Source organism: Ambystoma mexicanum, chromosome 2q (assembly GCF_040938575.1).
Source record: "Ambystoma mexicanum isolate Mex_15411 chromosome 2q, UKY_AmexF1_1, whole genome shotgun sequence".
Lineage (NCBI taxonomy): Eukaryota > Metazoa > Chordata > Amphibia > Caudata > Ambystomatidae > Ambystoma > Ambystoma mexicanum.
In genome coordinates this window covers 1,007,191,218-1,007,210,120 of record NC_090924.1, presented here as the reverse complement: position 1 = coordinate 1,007,210,120, position 18,903 = coordinate 1,007,191,218, and the positions used below count along the sequence as shown (strand labels likewise).

Below are 18,903 nucleotides of genomic sequence, written 5' to 3'. Positions count from 1 at the left end.
CTTACAATGGAACTTCTGAATGTGCTCCAAGCGATAACAGTTACTGAAAAAGCAGATTCATGGGCCCTGGCCGGGGGGGGGGGGGGGGGGGCTTTAACGAAGTCATGGAGATATGCAAAGACAGGACACACAGGGGCAATAGGAATTGTGATACCCCCACCAAGCTATACTCCTTTGTAGACGCAATTGGGTTAGTAGACACGTGGCGGGTGCTGCACGGAACAGACTCGGGGTATTCATTCTATTCCAATGCGCACAGCTCATTCTCTAGGATAGATTACCTTTTTATCCCCCGAAGCATGACGCATAGCTTGAAGTCCACATAATTTCTAGCAAGAGGCATCTCGATCGTTCCCCCCTATTGATGGCATTGAATAATGTGCAGGCTAAATCAGATACAACCTGGCGCATGAACGCGTTTTATCTAGAAATACCCGAAATAGTAGAAGGTCTCTCCCATAAAACGGCGGAATACTATGACATTAATGAGGGGTCTGTAAACTGTCCAATCACACTGTGGGAAGCCTACAAGTCGGTCCTCAGGGGAGAGGCTATTTCCCTAGTGTCGGCCCATTGCCAACGACATACCCAAGAGATTGTGGAAGCGGAGAGACAGGTGGCTAGGAAAGAGGAGCAACTCCTGGAAGCAGGGTCCCAGGCCGCTCCGGATGTTCGCATCATGGCGTAGGAGGTTCTGCGCAACACAGCCATAGATAACGCTAAAGCCGCTCACTGGACCATACGCAGCCAAATATACGAACCCTGGGACAAAGCCGGTAAAACTCTGGCCTGGTTAGAGCGGCAAGACCAACATAGGGGGCAGATATGGGCTATCCAAGCAGAGGAGGGGAGGGATTGCTAACTGAGGACTTGGATATCAGAGGCATTTGCTGCCTTTTATGGAAAGCTTTACTCCCCCCCCCCCCCAACCAAGGGTGCCTGGGGTAGGAGACCTAAATTTCCTAGATTCAATTGAACTTCCCCCGTCTCTCTGAACAACAAGTGGGGGATCTCGACTCGGAGATCACTGAGGAAGAAGTTGAAGCCGCACTCTCAACTTCCATCTGGGAAAACCCCCGGGCCCAACTGTTTTCCGGTGGAAGTCTGGAAAAGGCTCGGGGCGCGACGATGGGACACACGCATCGTATGTTGCTGAGTAGCAAAGAACAGCGGGAATCTACCCCCAGACCTTAGGCGGACGTGTATAGTAGTCATTCCCAAGTCAGGGAAACCCCCAGAATTGTGTGTCTCCTATAGGTCGATATCCTTAATCAATGGCGAAGCCAAGATCCTGGCGTGGATCTTCGCCAACAGACTGTTGGGGGTGATAGTAAGCCTTGTCCACCCAGACCAATGTGGGTTGATGCCTGGCAGATCCACCCAAAAGATCCTACGCAGGGTACACCTTGCCATTCAGCGCGCCTCAGAAATCTCAGCTCCACTGGCACTGTTAGCAGTGCACTTCGAGAAAGCATTTGACTCTGTGGGTTGGGATGCCTTGTGGGATATCATGGGCATGTGTCTCGTTGTATGCAGATGACCTCCTCATATACCTTAGAAGTCCCACAATCTCCTGTCCAGTGGTGGCCCACATTCTTTCAGAATACCAAAGATTCAGAGGGCGCCGCGTGACAGAGCAAAAAAACCATATTCTTCCTGCTTCTGGGGGCGGGGGGGGGAATGCTGTAATCCCTGAACATTGCCCATACTTGGTCTCGGTCCTAGGCTTTAATTATCTCGGCATACGCATTAGTCCAACCCTTGATGAGTTTCTCCAGCTCAATTTACAGCCGATGTGTCTCATTGGTGATCCCTTCCCCTATCACTAGTGGGTAAGACAACCCCGTTCAAAATGTTGTCACTCCCAAGATTCCTATATATATCCTACAAAATGCTCCACTACCCATCCCCCAAACAGTTTTTGCATCCATAGATGGTGCTCTCCTGTAGCTGCTACGGGGAGGGAAACAGCCCCGCCTTGCCCTACAAACATTGCAGCACACGGTGTGGGAGGGAGGCATTGGGTTGCCTTGTCTTCACACATATTACTGGGCAGCACAAACTGAGGCGGTTAACGAATGGCTCCACAGAGATCCTGCACTCCCAGATATTGAGGCTGAGATGGGCACAGGAGTCCCGATTACATCCCTTCAGATACTATACAGCGTAAACACAATGGTGGAGGATATGTTGAGAGTGACACTGCACGTTTGCCGTGTGTGTGAGGAGGGCCATCAACACATTGGGTGGAGAGCTATACCAACACTGGAGCAACCTTCGTGGCACAACATACACCTCCCTGAAATTCGAAAAATGGGACACTTCAGGTCTTGGGAATGATGGGGCATACACACACCTGCGTACATCGATTTTGAGACCCTATGTGCGAAGTTGGGGATTCAGCCTAACAAATACTATAGACACATTCAACTGAAACATGCCGTCAATACCCAATTCCCTAACCTGGGTGAGGTTCCCAAATGCTCTGCCTCGAGACTAATGTTCTCCCGGACCTCATTCCGACTAATATCACCTCTACACTATACCAGGTCCTCAATTCGTTCAGGACCCGGGAGCTGACAAGGCTTAAAGAGAAATGGGAAAGGGAGTTAGGCCCACTGGAAACAGAGGAATGGGTGGAGGCACTAATGTTTCCACAAGATATTGTAATTGATGGTAGACTAAGACTGATCCAACTCCGAATACTACACCGATCGTACTACTCCCGAATCAGCGATAGTACATTGGGGGGCCCCAGACAAGGTGTGAGGCCGTGACGTACTTCAGAGTGTCTTGGGGAGATGCGTTGACAACATTTCTGTGGCTTTGGTATCTCCAGTTCCACAAGACCCAAAACTGGTATTGCTGGGCATATGGGGAAAGACAGACTTCACTAAATGCGAGAAGATGTTTTTGGCTGTGGCACTGGGAGTGGGGAAGAAACAAATTGCTGCTATATGGGGTTCGGCGGACAAACTGTGTTAAAACCGATGATCTAATGAGATGGACAGATGCGTGTCCTTCAAAAAACTGATTTACAAAGCCAGAGGATGCCCTAGGAAGAATCAGAGGATCTGGGGGAGATGGGATGGTGGAGATGATTCCCTGCACGCATAGATTCTGAACACTTATGTCATCCCCCCACCCACATTTATAGAATATCTATGTGCTTGCAGAGAATGTTCTTTGAAATGTAATTGCTGGTATATGTCAAGTGCCTTTGTTGATGTTTATTGCTGATACGTACATACTATTGAATCAATAAACAGAGTTAAAAAATAAAAATAAAAAAAAAAGAATAGACAACATATCAACGTCAGGATTGGTATCACAACATTTAAAAATGTTTGAGATTGAGAACATTGTGATTTTGGATCATGCCCCAATAGAGATGATCTTTTCTTTAGATTATTCAACCAGAAGATCATATGACAGAGAATGAACACTTCTATATTAAAACATGAGGCATTGAGAGAGGAGCTGGAAAGGGAAGCAGAGGAGTACATTGAATGTAATTTGAATGGTGAAGTGGATACTGTATGGGAAAGCTTCAAGTGTGTGATGCGGCGAGTTCTAATGAGACTCTCAGGAACCAAACGAAAAGAGAAATATTAGGAGCCGAGTGCAGCTGTGAAAAATTTGGAGAAGGATATGAGGCTTCCAGATGAGAAGAATGCTTATTAAACTGAAGTACGATTTAAATAAACACCTGAGTTTGCTGAACGAGTTCCATTTAAAACAAGGTGCAGTTACTTTGAAGGTGGAGAGAAATGTAGTAGTTTACTGGCACATAGGCTGAGAGTAGTTGCTAGTAGTAAGGCCATTTGTGCGATTGAGAAGGGGTGTTGTGTTACATATGACCCTGACGAGATTAACAAGGAGTTCAGAGACTTCTATGAGAGGCTTCACCAGGAAACACCATTAGAGGATTCAGAGGTGCTAGATTAATTTTTGAGAAATCAACGTTTGGTATGTCTGACTGAGGAGGAAAAGGTGCTATTAGAAGTAGAAGTGACACTGGATGAGATCAAGAAGGCTCTGTATACTTTGAATATGGGGAAGTGCCCGGATCCTGGTGGGTTGCCTGCGGAATTCTATAGGGCAATGCGTGAGTTTTTTTTTATAAAACTGTTAAAAACACCTTGCACATTTTGCAAAGACAATGGTAGACTTCCACGTTCACCTAGACAAGACGGGAAAGCCATCTTTAGAGCCAATCCACTTGATACATTCAAACTGTAAAATACTTTCAAAAGTCCCAGCAAACAGAGTGGAGTTTTATCGTAACTAGTACACCCAACTCAGGCAGGATTTGTAAAGGGAAGAACGTCAGCAACTAATATGAGAACACCTTTGTTGACTTAGTCTGAATACAGGAAGCTAAATCTTTCACTGGATGCAGAGAAAGCATTTCGACAGAGTGCGCTGGGATTTTCTGTTTCGAACATTGAAAAGAATGAATTTTGGTTGGGAATGTATGAGCTGGGTGAAGTAACTGTATAGGAACCCAACAGCAGAAGTGTTAACTAATGTCACAATTGAATCAAAGTCTGAATTACAACGTGGGACTTGTTCATTAGCACCTTTGCTTTTTGTCTTATCTTTGGAGCCACTGGCTGTTACAATCAGGTCAGAGAAGAAGATAGTTGATCAACTACCATGGAGTAACACAGAAACTATAGCTCCATGCAGACGATTTACTCTTGGTATTACAGGACTTGACAGAGTCTACCCCGACTGGATCTTATCGAGAAGTATGGCAAGAGTATGGCATCCAGAAGTATGCAGAGTTTCAAATTATAAAATCAATTGGTTGAAATCAGAGTCTTTGCCATGCTCACAATTCAGCAATAGTTTAGTTCTGAATGGCCTTGGTTTCAAATGGTGCCAAATGAAGATGACATATCTAGGGTTATGGCTTACTGAAGATGTGAGCTTATGAGATTATGATGGATTTGAACCTAAGATTAGTGATGGAAAAATTAACTGCGGAATTGGAGCGATGGGAATCACTGAAATTATCATTGGGGGGCAAAGTGAGTGCACTGAAAATGACAGCAGCGCCATAGATCACATATGTTATGAGCATGATCCCCCTTCTGCCAAGTAACACCATGCTGAAAAAGCTGGATAGTATTGCAATCAGGTCTATCGGAGTACAAACCGCCGAGATTGAAACTTTGGAAACTACAGCTTCAGAAGGAAACGTAGGGATGATGCGTCCCGGACTTTGCAAATATCACCAGGCATTCATGATAAGACACTTTTTGCCGTTTCTGAGAGAGCCTTTTGAAGACTGGTCGATTGCTGAAATGAGCACGGCTGGTCCAATGAGGACATCAGGTTGGCTTTCCACCTCAGGCAAGGGGTGGGGGGAGAAATGAGTCTTGACTGAATATTTAAGGTCTACTTGGAAGAATATTTGCGATGTCCTTAGATATGGAACCAGTCTTGATGGGATCTGCATCTTTATGGCTGAATCCTTCGATTAAAGTCAACATCAAAACCCTGTTTTGGCAAAATTAGTATTTGGAAGGTGCAAGAACAATTGGTGACCTATTTGAAGGAGGGTCCTGGCTCTCCTTTCAAGCCTTGAAGGTCACATATGTTCTTGGGGGTTGTTCATTTGGAGAGTATCGCTCGCTCAGGGAGGCTGTACCTTTGACAGAGGTCAGGGATTCTGATCTAATGGTCACCATTGCTCGCGTGGGGAGCCAGGAACATATGGCATCGGTGCTGAACAAACTTCTGGGTACTGGTTTGGAAAGAAATACAAAACTACTGGATTTGTGGACAGATTGCCTTCAAGATGAGATCAGGGAATCGAGATGGGAGGCTTTATGTGAACATATTCCCCCAAGTTACTGAACAGAGTATTTCGGACACCAGAACGTGTGTGTAAACAAGGCCTGAGTCTTTCAGACGCCTGTTGGGGATGCGAACGGACGAGAGGAACACTAGAACATATGTTGAGGGATTGTTATAAGGTCAAATTATTTTGGAGTGATATAACAGGTGTGATAAATAAAGTCCTGGGAGTGGACAGAGACTATGATTTTGGAACTTTGATCTTGGGTGAAGATACAGATATGGAGGAACTGTTTTACCATCAAGTGTCTTGGATTCTGAGAGCTTCAATGTTTGCAAAAAGGATCATTCTAAGAAATCGGAAATCTACAATGTTCCCACCTAAGGATGCATGGTTGAAGGAAATGTACTCTGTTTGCAATATTGAGATAATTGTTATGAGATTGCAGAGGAAAAGCAAAACCTTCGATAGTATATGGAATGATTTTCTTGAATGTGATTTAGAGTGATTTGCAGTCAGGATAGATACCGAAGGAGCCTGGAAGATAAGATGAGTTATTAATTATATAATTATTATTTAATATTTTTTTACTGATTTTTTCTCAACCGCATTTCCATTCTAAAATTCCTGTTGATTTTATGGGAGGGGGGATGGTTGGGTTACTTCGAAAGTTCTCCTTGAAACCCACGAGATCTTGGCAGTAAGAGGCCTAACTAATTCAAATATATGTCGTTTTTGGCAAAAAGAGGATGAAATTGAAACAATACAGCACCTGCTCCTCAACTGCCCAGGAACCAAGGCTATAGGTTCAAAATATCTGTTGGGGCACCTGTCTGCCTCCTATACCCAAGACGAACAGGTGTGGTGGGAGAGACTAATCAGCGGTGAAAGAACTTCCTGGACAATCGCCACCGCACAGACACTGAACCAGATCCTCGGATCTTTAAATCAGCAAGCGATTCCAGCTGTGCATCAGAATTAGGGAATTAGAGAAAGTGTTTTACTGTGTTTAAAAACTTTTCTTCTTTTTTGTCTTCCTTTTATTCTTTCTCCTTCTTGTAAAAATCATTAATTTGATTAAATCAAGTAAATAAAAAAAATTATAATTATAATTATTATTTTATATTTTTTTACTGATTTTTTCTCAACTGAATTTCCATTCGAAAATTCATGTTGATTTTATGGGAGGGGGGATGGTTGGGTTACTTCGAAAGTTCTTAGTTTCTATGAGTGTTTATTAAATGTATTATTTGTATACGACTCTGTATATGCTAAGAACACAAACTTAAAGAAAAAAAAAAGGAGAAATCACTACCTGTTCAAAGCCCCAGTTTTTGTGAACGGCTGCAAGGCTTAGGAGTATCCTTTATAACAAGGGATGCAGACAGCACAACAGACTTGCATCACACATCACTTACCAAGTTAAGTTCGCCATCGGCCCTGTGCACAAAAGAATCAGCCTACAACAGTGAGCCACAGAAGAAAACGATTAGCTTCTAGGTCCTATCATCTACAATCAACAAATACCCAACAGCGGTTTCATGTGCAGTGAACTGCGAGCTACATCACTATATGCCCAGTAAAAGTTCAAGGAATCCACAAGTGGGATAGGAGAGGCAGCATGCTGAGATGCAGCAGGCCACGAAGGAGACAGAGCAGCAGAGGTTGTCGGAGCAGTACATCATGCAAGATGGCGCATGCCCCTGTTGTAAGCTAGATCTGAGGAATTGCACTGGCAAGCAGGGAGCAACGCACAACAACCGAGGAGACTAATCTGTGTGCTACGCATTCCCAGCGCCCCCGCTTAGTGAAATCTACAGTTCACAGATCAAGGGGCTGCAGCCACATGACCATAAAATAAGACCTTAAGTCTAGCCAAATGAGACAAGCGGTGGCAATGTGAGGCAAGAAGGGAGAGAGAGTATGAAGTGGAGAGGAGAGCACACAGGAGGAGGGTGAGCAAGCTGGTGCCCAGAAGTGAGGAGTGCAAAAAGGAAGAAGAGATCGGCAGGTGGTGGATAAAAGTGAAGAGACGTGGAGGTGGAAGTCGGAAGTAGAGCAGCTGGGATACATCAAAGAAAGCTGGAAGAGGAGATGAAGAGTAAATGAAGCAAAGAGCTGGAGGGATCAAGACGGTGTACAGGAGTGAGAAGAGTAAGAACTGAAGGAATAAGGGAGTAGCAGGTGGTGAAATAGAGTGAAGACTCCTCGATGGAGAGCAGAAAGTGGAGAAACTGGGATAGGGCAAAGAGCCCTGGACAAGGGATGAAGAGGGAAAGAGGAATAATGAAGCGAAGAGATCGGGAGGGGAGAATAGAGCAGAGATTAGGTGACAGAGTGGAGAAACCTGGAGAGGGCAAAGTGGAGGAGGGATAAAAGAAGTGAATCTGAGACGAAGGTGTGCACCAATGGGGAGCAAGGAGAGAAGGAAGAAAAGGATGAGAGAGCGAGAGCAAGAGAGAAAGCCTACTTATACAGGGAAGAAGAAAAGAAGCTAAGAGGGGAAATGAAGAGCCGTTGACAGAAGAGGAGAAGATAGAGGAAGTGAAGAAGAAGTAGGCCAGGAGAGCGAGAAGGGGAATTCAGAGGTCCTGCAAAGGAGCATTAATCCATCGTCAGGATAATGACAGCATAAGGAACCAACCACACGAGGAAGAAGAAAAGAAGTGCAGGGGAGACTTAGAGCACCACTGACACTGACTTTTGTTTAACCACCAGAAAGCTGCGTCCAAGACCCTGGGAGATGGACTACGATCCTCAAGTAGGCTGGAATTCCTCCTTTTGATTTCTTTGAAACCCCCAACCTCTGCACCTCATTCATTCACTCCAATGATCCCAAGCGCTGGGCCTATTTGTGTTATAAAATAAACTGGTGTTAACCCTACTTCTCGAGTCCCGAGTCAATCTTGGAGGAACTCAGAAGTGGCTTACCTCATGATACACCGACGGCTTGGCCAAGGAGGGGATTGTGAAAGACAGCACTTTGCTCTGACCATGCAAGTCCACAATTTCCTGTTGCAAAAAGAAGAACAAGTGTCGTATGTTAGCAGAAAGGTAAACTAGTGTAACCTGGAAGCAATTTGTAATCCGTCTAGGAGGCACTACTTATTTACACTTTGCAAAATAGTTTCAGAAATGCATGCAAAAGCCCAGCTTCATTCTTTATTTTGTATCAATGACTGGACAGTCTGTGTCTAAAGAATAAAGCAGGAACAATAGGCGCCATCATCAAAACATTCTCCTTTCACATTTAAAAGGCTGTTGTGTTTTATTTTTTTGCAGACTGAAAATGGTGCATGTGATAAATAGACATCTGAACCAGGTCACAACAGTCTATCGAGAGGGCAGCCCACGTTTAGCTCTTTAACAGCTAGAATATACTAGTGGGGGTATAACATGTTTCCAAGTCAAGCCAGCGAACCAATCACAAGCGCTTAATGTGAAATAATGATGATAATAATAATAAGTTATTTATATAGCGTCTTCATCCAAAGCACTTCACAGAGCACATATTTACATACAAAATCACCCAACCGAAATTGGTACCCATTTATCGACCTTGGAAGGATGAAAGGCTGAGTTGGCCTTGCCGGGATTCGAACCTGCGACCTGCAGATCACGCTCAGATCGCAGCAGCGAGCCAAGAGCCAGTACAATGTTTTCAAAATCGCCACACTACACATCGAATGTCATTGACCAAAAATGTATCTAGCCGATGCAAACGTCTGACCAATACACGACTAGTCTACCCAGCATCCCAGAGACGAATTCCATCCGATAGTGATAACTGATGAAGGAGCAATAGCGATTAGGGCCTGGTGAGGTCAGAGGGCAGGGTGTCATTAGAAGGATGATGCCTGTCCGTCATCACTGCCTTCACCATTACAAGAAATCTAGATGCCATTCACATCAATTCAATGCAGGCGCGTTGCCAGGAGTGTGAAACAAGTGGTGCCTGAAGCTAATGTAGTTGGGCCCACCACAGTGACATTTACATCTGTAAATGCCCACACAGTGCTGCTGAGTAGGCATTTACAGATTTTGCCCACTCAGACCCTACCTACTACACCTCTGCTTCAATGCGATGACTGGCAATTCCTCCCTGAATAATAACGGCTCAGGCAAAACGTGACCCATGTATGAAGGAAACTGCATTCCACTTCTAGCATAGCTACCACCATCGATTGGCAGGGTCGCCCATTAATCATGGACGCATTTACAAGAATCTGCAGATTTATGTTCTTGTCCAGGTCATCTTCACAGACGCCTTGGGTTCAAGCAGCATCTTCATGACAAAGCCCCTCTCAATGCAGCGTTGCCAAGTTCAAGGACTGCCCAAACCATGTCGCCTACATAACCACAAATACCTTGGTCTAAATACATCGTGCCCTCACCCATCTGGAATTGGAACCCTTTTGCAAATCATGAAAGGTAAACCAGCTATATTCACACACTGACGGAAGTGACGTGGCCGGGTGTGCTGTAATCCACTTGAGGGCAGTGGTGGAAATGGAAAAAATCTGGTGGGGGATCCCACAAGGCCCGAGATGGGGGCGCAGTTTTGGGGGTGGGCAGTGTCTGAGGAGGCGGGGTTTAGAGGGGCGGAGCTGGCAGGTGACCTCCGATCAAAGGAAATGTCCAAAATAATAGTTTAAAACAGCAATTTCTTTCATGCTACTTTTTTTTCAAGCTATATATCAATTCCACTTTAAACCACTTCCATGGTGCTGGTGCACCCAAAATATGATGATATTACCACTCCCCACAAACCCCACCGCCACCCCCGCGCCCTCCCATGCACAATACAAACCCCAAAACACATGTGCCTGCTAGGGTGTCCAATTGTCCCGGATTTCGTGGGATTGTCCCGCAATTAGGGACTCTGTCCTGCAGTTTGCAGAGTGGCTGTGCGGGACGCAGTTTCATCAGGACAACCTGCCTCCAGCACAGCCACTCTGCAAACTGAAGTGGGCATTTACACAGCACGGCGCTGCCCCCTGCTGCTTTGTTTCTCTGGGTGGCTCCACAGCTCTGGCTCCTTTTGAGCCTCCAGGTCAAGCTGTAATGCTCTGACTCCTGGCTTCATTCAAATGCTAAAGCTTTGTTCCTAGGGTCCTGATGGTCATGTTTGCAGTTAAAAACGTGACCATCACCTCCCAAGGACAACCATTTGCATTTCAATTAACCCAGGAATTAAGAGCCATTAAAAATATTTACATTAAAAAAGGGGCGGGTCAAATTTGAATGACGTGATGTCATCACTGGCTTGTGAGCAAGTGTCCTGCAAAAGACTATCAAAGAGTTGGCCACCCTAGTACCTGCTGTTTAGGGAAACGTTCAGTGCAGTGCACTAAAAGTGCAAGTTTGAACTTCATCCTACACTATTTTAAAATGAAACCGTTCTGGAGCGGTTTCATTTAAAATAAAAGCATAGGAACCCTGAATGTTGCATTCAAAGCAATGCCCTGTGCGAGCACTGAGCACAAAGAGTAATCTACTCTGTGTGCACTGTCCTCGCACAGGGCAGAGTAGATCTGCCGGGCCCATGACGGTGGGGGCTGTGCTGCTCGGAGGAGCAGACTGCTCGGAGCAGCACAGCCCCCACCTTCGCGGCCCGGCTGTGGTGCCTGCATGAAGAACTCCTAGTGAAAGTGCAAGACAGCCTTCCTTAAGAAGGTCTGTTCTGGTGTCCTGTTGTTATGGTACGTAGGGGGGCGGAGCCAGAAGAGCGCTAATGGCGGCAATGACCTGCTCCGCCCCCCTACGCCATGCCATTGCAGGTTTTTTTTTGTTTTTGTTCTCTCCTCGAAACCCAGGTGGAGAGCATGGGTTTGGTGTTTGGGCGGCTGACTCTGGCCGGATCCCGAGATCCGGCTTCACATCTGGTGCCGGATCTCGGATCCGGCGAGAGCAGGCCCAATGACCAGCACTGCTTCAGGGAAAGTAACCTGCCCCTGCGCTACTCCGGAATGTTTACTTTTTTTTAACCGCATCCAGCGAGGGCACGTCTCCCCCAAGAAACCGGTGCACCACCCACCTTTTGTGTAAGTGGAATTGTTTACCGTTGTAATGTAACATGCACTGTACTGGGCCTTTCAAAAGCACTGCATTATTCCACCGCGTGTACATTCCTGTGTAAATCCCCTCTTCCCTTTTTTCCTGTGTGCAGGATTTTGCACAAAGGTCCTAGATCCAGCAGCATTGGGCGCCAAGGGGTTTCTCACTCAGAACTGTGGGTGCCTGCACGTGCCTAACGGTGGTCCCCAGAAAATCGATTTAGGCCAAACTCCAATTCACACGAATTTTCATGGTATTCCGCGCAAATGCAAAAAAACTGCCTCAAATCTGGCTGGATAATATATATGGTTATAAAGTAGAGGTCGTTCATTCCTCTAAATCCCGCATACAACTAAGAGGGAGGAGTGCAGCTCTGTTTTCACATGGAGGCTATTGTAGGAACAGTGAAGGAAAGTCAGACATGTTTTGAAGCACAAAATATATCTTTTGGATATTTGATGCACATGCCCTATGATTAAGAGACTCATTTTATAACGCCCATTTCATAAAAATGTCAAAGCTAAAAGAGCCTTCTGATGGTCGAGGTTTCATTGTGAAAGGGATCACGACTAAAAAGATGACTGTTGGAGCAAGTGACAAATTAATTTGCAAAACAAAATGACATTTGCTGGAAGAGCAGGTTTGTGTGGTCTTACAGAACGCAACTGGAAATAGATAAATTAGGACTGGAAAACCCATTACATATAATTTGCAAAACAAATGGAGACCATTTTCAGCCAGGTGGCCCAGGTTTGTGCGAGATAACACAGCTTGCAGGAGATTTGTTAAGTGCACAAGGTAAATATTATTTGCAAAGCAAAAAGACATTTGCCAAAATCACATGCATGAGTGGGATCTGTGAGGGAACATTACTCAATGTACTGGAATACCTGCTGGATATCATTTGTGCATCATATTTTCCAGATAAAGCCTACGTTTTCTGAAAGGGATCAACAAGAGGAGAGGGCACGTTTGGATTCAAATAAGAAAGCTATTCATTTGTAGAACAAATTGAGAGAAGTTCTAATTTAGCAGGTCATGATTTTATCAGTAAAACTCAAATAATCCCAAATATTGAAAAGATTCAGAAAAATATATTTTTACATAACATGTCCTCCACCGAACATTTCATGAGCAGGCAAGGTGGGAAACTGTGGTTGTTTGCTGTGGAGATACCTGGATTATGTTTGGCAACGCAAGGGTAGCATTAAAAAGATGTTAATTTATTTGCAAGACTAAATTGTACGCTCAAGTGAAAGGAACGAACAAGGGCTCAATCTTGCAAGAGGAAATGATACTATCAGAGGACCACAGAGACAATGTGCTTCATTTGGAGTTTGCAGGTCCGGAAACAAGGGTGCCGGTGAGCTTCCGGATCGGCAAACTCAGTCTGTCTGCCGTGGCCGCTGTGCCCGACAGGTCTGACGCTGCCGGGCGCAGGGGCCATGGTAGGCAGACCGGTCACAGAAGCACCGGCACGGTTATCAACGGTGCCGGTGCTTCTGTGTCCCCACTCCCATACAGTCCAATAAGACACTATGGGAACTTACATTTTACCCGCGCCTGATTTTCCAGGGCCGCCGGAGTTGTAATCTCCAGGGCCACCAGGGTTGTAATCTGCCGTGGCACTGGGAAGTCAGGTGCCAGTCAAATATTATGGGTCCGGCGGCAACCCGCCGGTAGCACCTGGCAGGGTTACCGCCAGATCCGTAATGAGGCCCAATGTATCTCTCTGGAAAATATATATTGATGATGTTTTCATGGCGTGGACATGATCTGTAGAAGACCTACAAGACTTCACAAAGTGGTTGGACCTACACAACCTCATATGAAGTCCACAATGAACTTGGACTGAAAGGAGACTGCTCCTTCAGATCGGATCGTCAAACATGCAGAGGGAAAATATGCACAATACCTATTACAAAGAGTACAGATAGCAACTCCCTGCCGCAATAAAATAGTTTCCCCATCAATGTTTCGAATCACATTTTTGATGCACAGACACAGCTCGAAAGCAGCAGAGCACAGTACAGGGTATCGGTAGCCAGCGTTTGGGCTGGCATCTTTTACCAGTAGCGCTGTACTGTTAGTTGCAGTTTGTGTGTCGTTCTGTGGGTCGGTCCATTGGGGTTAGTCCTTTGTCCAGTGTTATTGAAAAGGACACATTTTGATGGATTGGCAAAATTGGAGAATTGTGGGGGCATTGCGAGCTGTTACCAGGATTCCAGAGGGTGGGTGTGTGACAAGAGAAGGATTGTTTAAGGGTCCTCTCTTTGGAGACGATTTGCGATTCAAGCTGGTTGGTCGATTTCCCATGTACAGTGGTGTGCTACTTGTAATTGCTTTGTAGATGATCCATGCAGTTATTAACAGTATCCTGGCCTGGAGAGGAAGACAAACCCCCTTATTTAGGACGGGTGCGATTCGGTCTGCACAGCTGTAATAAGACATGCACCCGCATGGTGGACTGATTTTAGGGGAGCCAAGTGAGCAGTTGGAAGTCCTGCCAGGAGGTAATTTCCCCCATCAATATGCAATACCTCAAGGGTCTAACACTACGGTCCTGAGGTCCGGGATGAAGGGTTTCATTTTGCAAAGGGTGGGAATTTGGAGCGAGTGTGCCCAAAGGCTCCATATAAAGGTTAAAAAGGATTTGTGAAGGAGCATTTGGGGAGGTAGGCGGTAAACCAATTCAGGACAGTGCCAGGGATTCGCATTCTGCTGCGATGGTGGCTGAGTAATTTGTAGCTTTGGACTCGGTAATCAGAATCCTATGGCTGGCACGGAGAGATTTGATGTTGGTAAGCGCTCCAGAATTAGAGTTTATGTGCCACCATTTTGTTTGAGGTGAGCTCGGAGGTGTACCAACGGGCAGACGGTTTCGTCTTAGTAGAGCTGTTTTTTTAGGGGGGCGCGAGTGTCCACACGTTTCATAGTGGAGATGAATAATTCTAGGGGAACCAAGGGATTCCCTGTCGTGGGGAAGTCTTTGAAGTTTGCTTCTAACTCATTGATTGGGAAGATTTGTGGTAATGGGTGAGTTTTTTTAGCCATACCTTTATGGACCGTGGTCAAATGGGTGATCAACAGTGGGATGACGATGTGGTAAGAGCATGCTGAGTGGAATAGAGTGTGCGCAGAAGATGAGGGAGAATGATATAAGGACTAGGTCTAGGGTGTTGTCGTTGTTGTGCATGAGGGAGTGCACAATTTGCTTAACCTCTATGGATTCGGTCAGTGCGAGAAGCGTGCTTCGAGCGTGGTTGGTGGCGTGAGACTTGGATGTTAACATATGTAAAATACACTATTAGTGCATTCTACTTTGGTATAGGAGAGTATGTTTGAGATGCCATCAATGAGTCACTCCTTTGAGGTGGGTCTGTAGATGAGGTAGAAGGTGCTTAACTCCTTGTGAGATTATAAAAACAAGCTTATTTTAGGAGAGGGGGTGATGGAGCATGGCCAATTGCTCCTGTGGATGATTGCCACTCCGCCTCTTGCCCTTCCTGGCCAGTCAGCGTGTAGGATGCAGTAGACCGGGGGTAGGAGGATGCCAAACACATCAGAGAAGGATGGGTTAAACTATTTTTCGTGATGAAGAGGGAATCAAATTTGTACGAAATGAGGTCAGCGATCTCAGCAGCTTGAGCAACTGCTGAGTGAGCACTGATCAGCATGACGGGCATGTGTATGTGGTATGTGGGTATTGTGAGGGGTCAAAAATGTGAGACAAACAACTGAGTAAAGGTTTTTCACAAGAGGTTATTTTATTGACTTAAAAGAGTTGGATACATACCAGACTATCCCTAACCTAACGAAGATTCCCTAGCAATCAAAATAAACTAAAGGAAACACTTTAATAAAAGGAATCTGTCCCTCGCACTTATACATCCATTAAAAATATAAAGAAAATGTGTGGCAATTCAAATATAACAGTTCAGTTCAACACAGGCCTAATAACTGGATATCCATGTAACTTGGGTAGGATCCCCCTTCCCCAGATTCAAAGCAGGATTTCCAATCAAAATAGAAAAGCTCTGCTTTGTAACCAAGTTCCAATTATAAAGTTCTACTTACTCCAAAAGACTTCTACTTGGCTTTTAACCAACAGTTCAACTAGACAACAAGTCTTTATCTCTTCAATTATTCTTATTCATTATATTGTGGACTATTCAATGTAAAGCGCTTTGGACCAAGGATTTATATAAATACAAATAGCAAAGAGTCCAATACAACTTCTCATTAGGAATCAAAACGCTTCCACAATTCATCTGTGTCAACAGAAATGTTTTGTCAAGATGATTTCACAACAGTTCACAAAATACATTTAGTGGCCTTGCCACTGCTACTACTTCACAATCTTCAACCACAACAGTACTTCAATGACTTCTTCCTGGTCCACACATCTGCCAGGACTACCACTAAAAAGTCCCTATGCTGGTATACTCGCCTGCCACTAAAACATGTTGCTAACACTACTACAAGTATGTCTGTGGTAACGTTCACTTCAAACCATCTGGTAAAGTCTTTGACTTTCAACAACATCAAAAGTTACTACTTCTTCTGGGAAGAAATGATGCACATTGGTGCTGTTTATTCCACCCTTGTGATTGCCACATGCAATGCAGGTTATGCTCCTCTGCACCTGAATGCTTCCTATCAGGGGGGCTTCTCTCCTGCCACTCTTGTTTTCCCACTTGTAAATCAAGCAAATGCAGACAATGGCTCTCTAGCACACTTGATCTTCCTTGGCTAAGACAATGCTTGTTGAGGTCTTTTTCAACTATTGCCTCTTCCTCACTCTGGCAATAAAGGTTATAATTAGCTTGCTTCAATCTTGCCCTCTCTTGGCTTTGGCAATGCTGGTTATTGTTAACTGGTTTTAATATTGCACCCTCTTGGCTTTGGCAATGAGAGTTATTGTTAATTGACTTTAATATTGTCCTTTCTTGGCTTTGGCAATAATGTTGGCTTTCAGGGTAACAATTGTAACCTTTCCTTTCATGTCTGTTCACCAAGTTCTTACTGCACCACTTCAACTTCTTTACATCAGTTCAGTATTCAAAATAAGCAATAGTGGCCAGCGGGCGATTACGGAGAGTACCAGGGTTACCCAATATTGGTGAACTCACAGGTTGCTGCATACGTGTCCGCTGGCTCTGTTGCCACAATGCCTTCTGCTTCTTAGGCCACCTGCTGCATGGCAAACTGCTTCGGTTCACTTCCTGCAGCCCGTGCCGGTTGGGAAGCAGCGCTTTTGTCTTGGCAGCAAGACAATGTGCCGCAACACAGTTTTGCATTCCAATCCCATGCTTAGAAACCACTCATTGGTATTAAGCGCAATATAAATGAACAATAAAATAGAAATAGAGAAGGAGCATTCCTTGCTCCAGGAGCACTCCAGTGCACATCTGCCACTGGAGCAACCTTCAAGAGGCGGAAAACGTTTCAAAATGACACTTCCCGCCATGCCACCTCTGCATACAAGGCCATCAAAGGTAGAGATCCTCTCGGGACCGGCTTCCACTCTGTAACTAGTGACGGTCCCGGCGTCTCTGCTCCCTTTCTTCTTCTGCTGCCACTGAAACGTGGAGTAATGGCAACCACTCCAACTCCTGCTTCTCCTTATGGCCTGAACCTGAGGGAGTTATATATACGAGGTCCCGCTCAGGTGTGGGTCATTAGAACCATCAGACTGCACCTTGCAGTCTAGTGCCTCTGAGTCCTTCTTCCTCGTCCCAATACTTTAGGCATTGTGGGACTTGAAGTCCCTGTTGTTCAAATTACCTCTTTTGTTCTGAATCTTGCCTTCAACTTTACTCACTTCACTCTTATCATTAATCACACTTTCTTTCAGAAAGACTTTTACAAGGACTTAATGGTTGGTTGAACTTAAAGGAGAGTTCGCTTCATCAGAATTTAAGATGTTAATGTTTTGATGTCCAAATCTACATTCTTCTGTTGATTACAAGAGGTTCTGTTAGTATAAATGTGGGCAACTTTGTGAAGGGAAGTCTTCCTCTTGATAAGTGATGGATTCAAATTTAAGGGAGAATCAGATTCATAAGTGGTTATATTCTTTTGTACGTATGGGCTCAGAATCACATATACCTTTTTTGAGGATGAGTTTAAAATCCATCACGCTCGATTTAGGTCTATAGGCGAGTCTGTATAGATGAATGGATGACGAATATGGTTTTAAAATGTGACCATATGTTTTACATGTGCTTCCTTCTTCAATTGAGTTACACTGATTGACTCTGCGTTTGCTACTTATAGACAAACTCATTTTATTTATGCTTTTTGTCTTTCTTATTCAAAGAGGGTCCATTTTCATTTCATCAATGATTGTCAGACCGACCTGTTCATAAGAATGCCTGCTTCTTACTGATATGGAATTAATAGACTGCAAACGTGGAACTATCAGTTTACAATGGATAGCTTTCTAAACAGATTTTTATGACGATCATAAAATGGTCAAAGGGCGTATTTGGAGGGACACTGCGTGATAATTGCTCCATCAAGGCATTTCATAACAATTGATTTGAATGTATAAAGCGCACAAAGCGGCCCTGGGGCATCGTGGCACTGTTACAGCAGTGCTTACTTGGATACACTGGATACACAGGGAAAGAAAAGAACACCTGTCTGTGGTTCGTGGTTACATTGAACCTATTGCCAAACAGATGAGAAATAAAATGACAAAGACATCAAATAAAATGGCAGAGGACGGCAAGAGGTGCCTGGATCCATGCAGTAGGATGGGAGTAAAAGGGAGAAAGCTAGCAAGGGCAGGAGACCTCCTCATGGACGCAGTGTTAGGGAGTGTATGATGTAGATTTCACGTCTCTTAGCAGCAGATACTATTTAGTGTTAATTAATGGATCACATTAGCGGATGCACTTAAAGCCCCTTGTGTCCAATCTGGGGTCACGCCTTTGGTTCAGCAATTATGATTCTATCGCAGCACTTTGCTCATTTTACGCCCTCGTCACACCTCCCAGGCGCTTCCAGATGTACGTGTCAAACACATGCTC

At 44.9% G+C, this 18,903-nt stretch overlaps 1 protein-coding gene across 5 annotated transcripts in view; it reads right to left on the bottom strand.

Moving 5' to 3' along the window:
- The window catches only part of HYCC1 (hyccin PI4KA lipid kinase complex subunit 1), a 711,655-nt gene that overhangs the window by 273,221 nt on the left and 419,531 nt on the right, over positions 1–18,903 (bottom strand). For all 5 annotated transcript variants that reach the window (XM_069648331.1, XM_069648332.1, XM_069648333.1 and 2 more), the window contains one exon: positions 8,741–8,821. In XM_069648331.1, the coding sequence (XP_069504432.1) occupies positions 8,741–8,821 (81 nt within the window). The remainder of the gene's footprint in view (positions 1–8,740; positions 8,822–18,903) is intronic.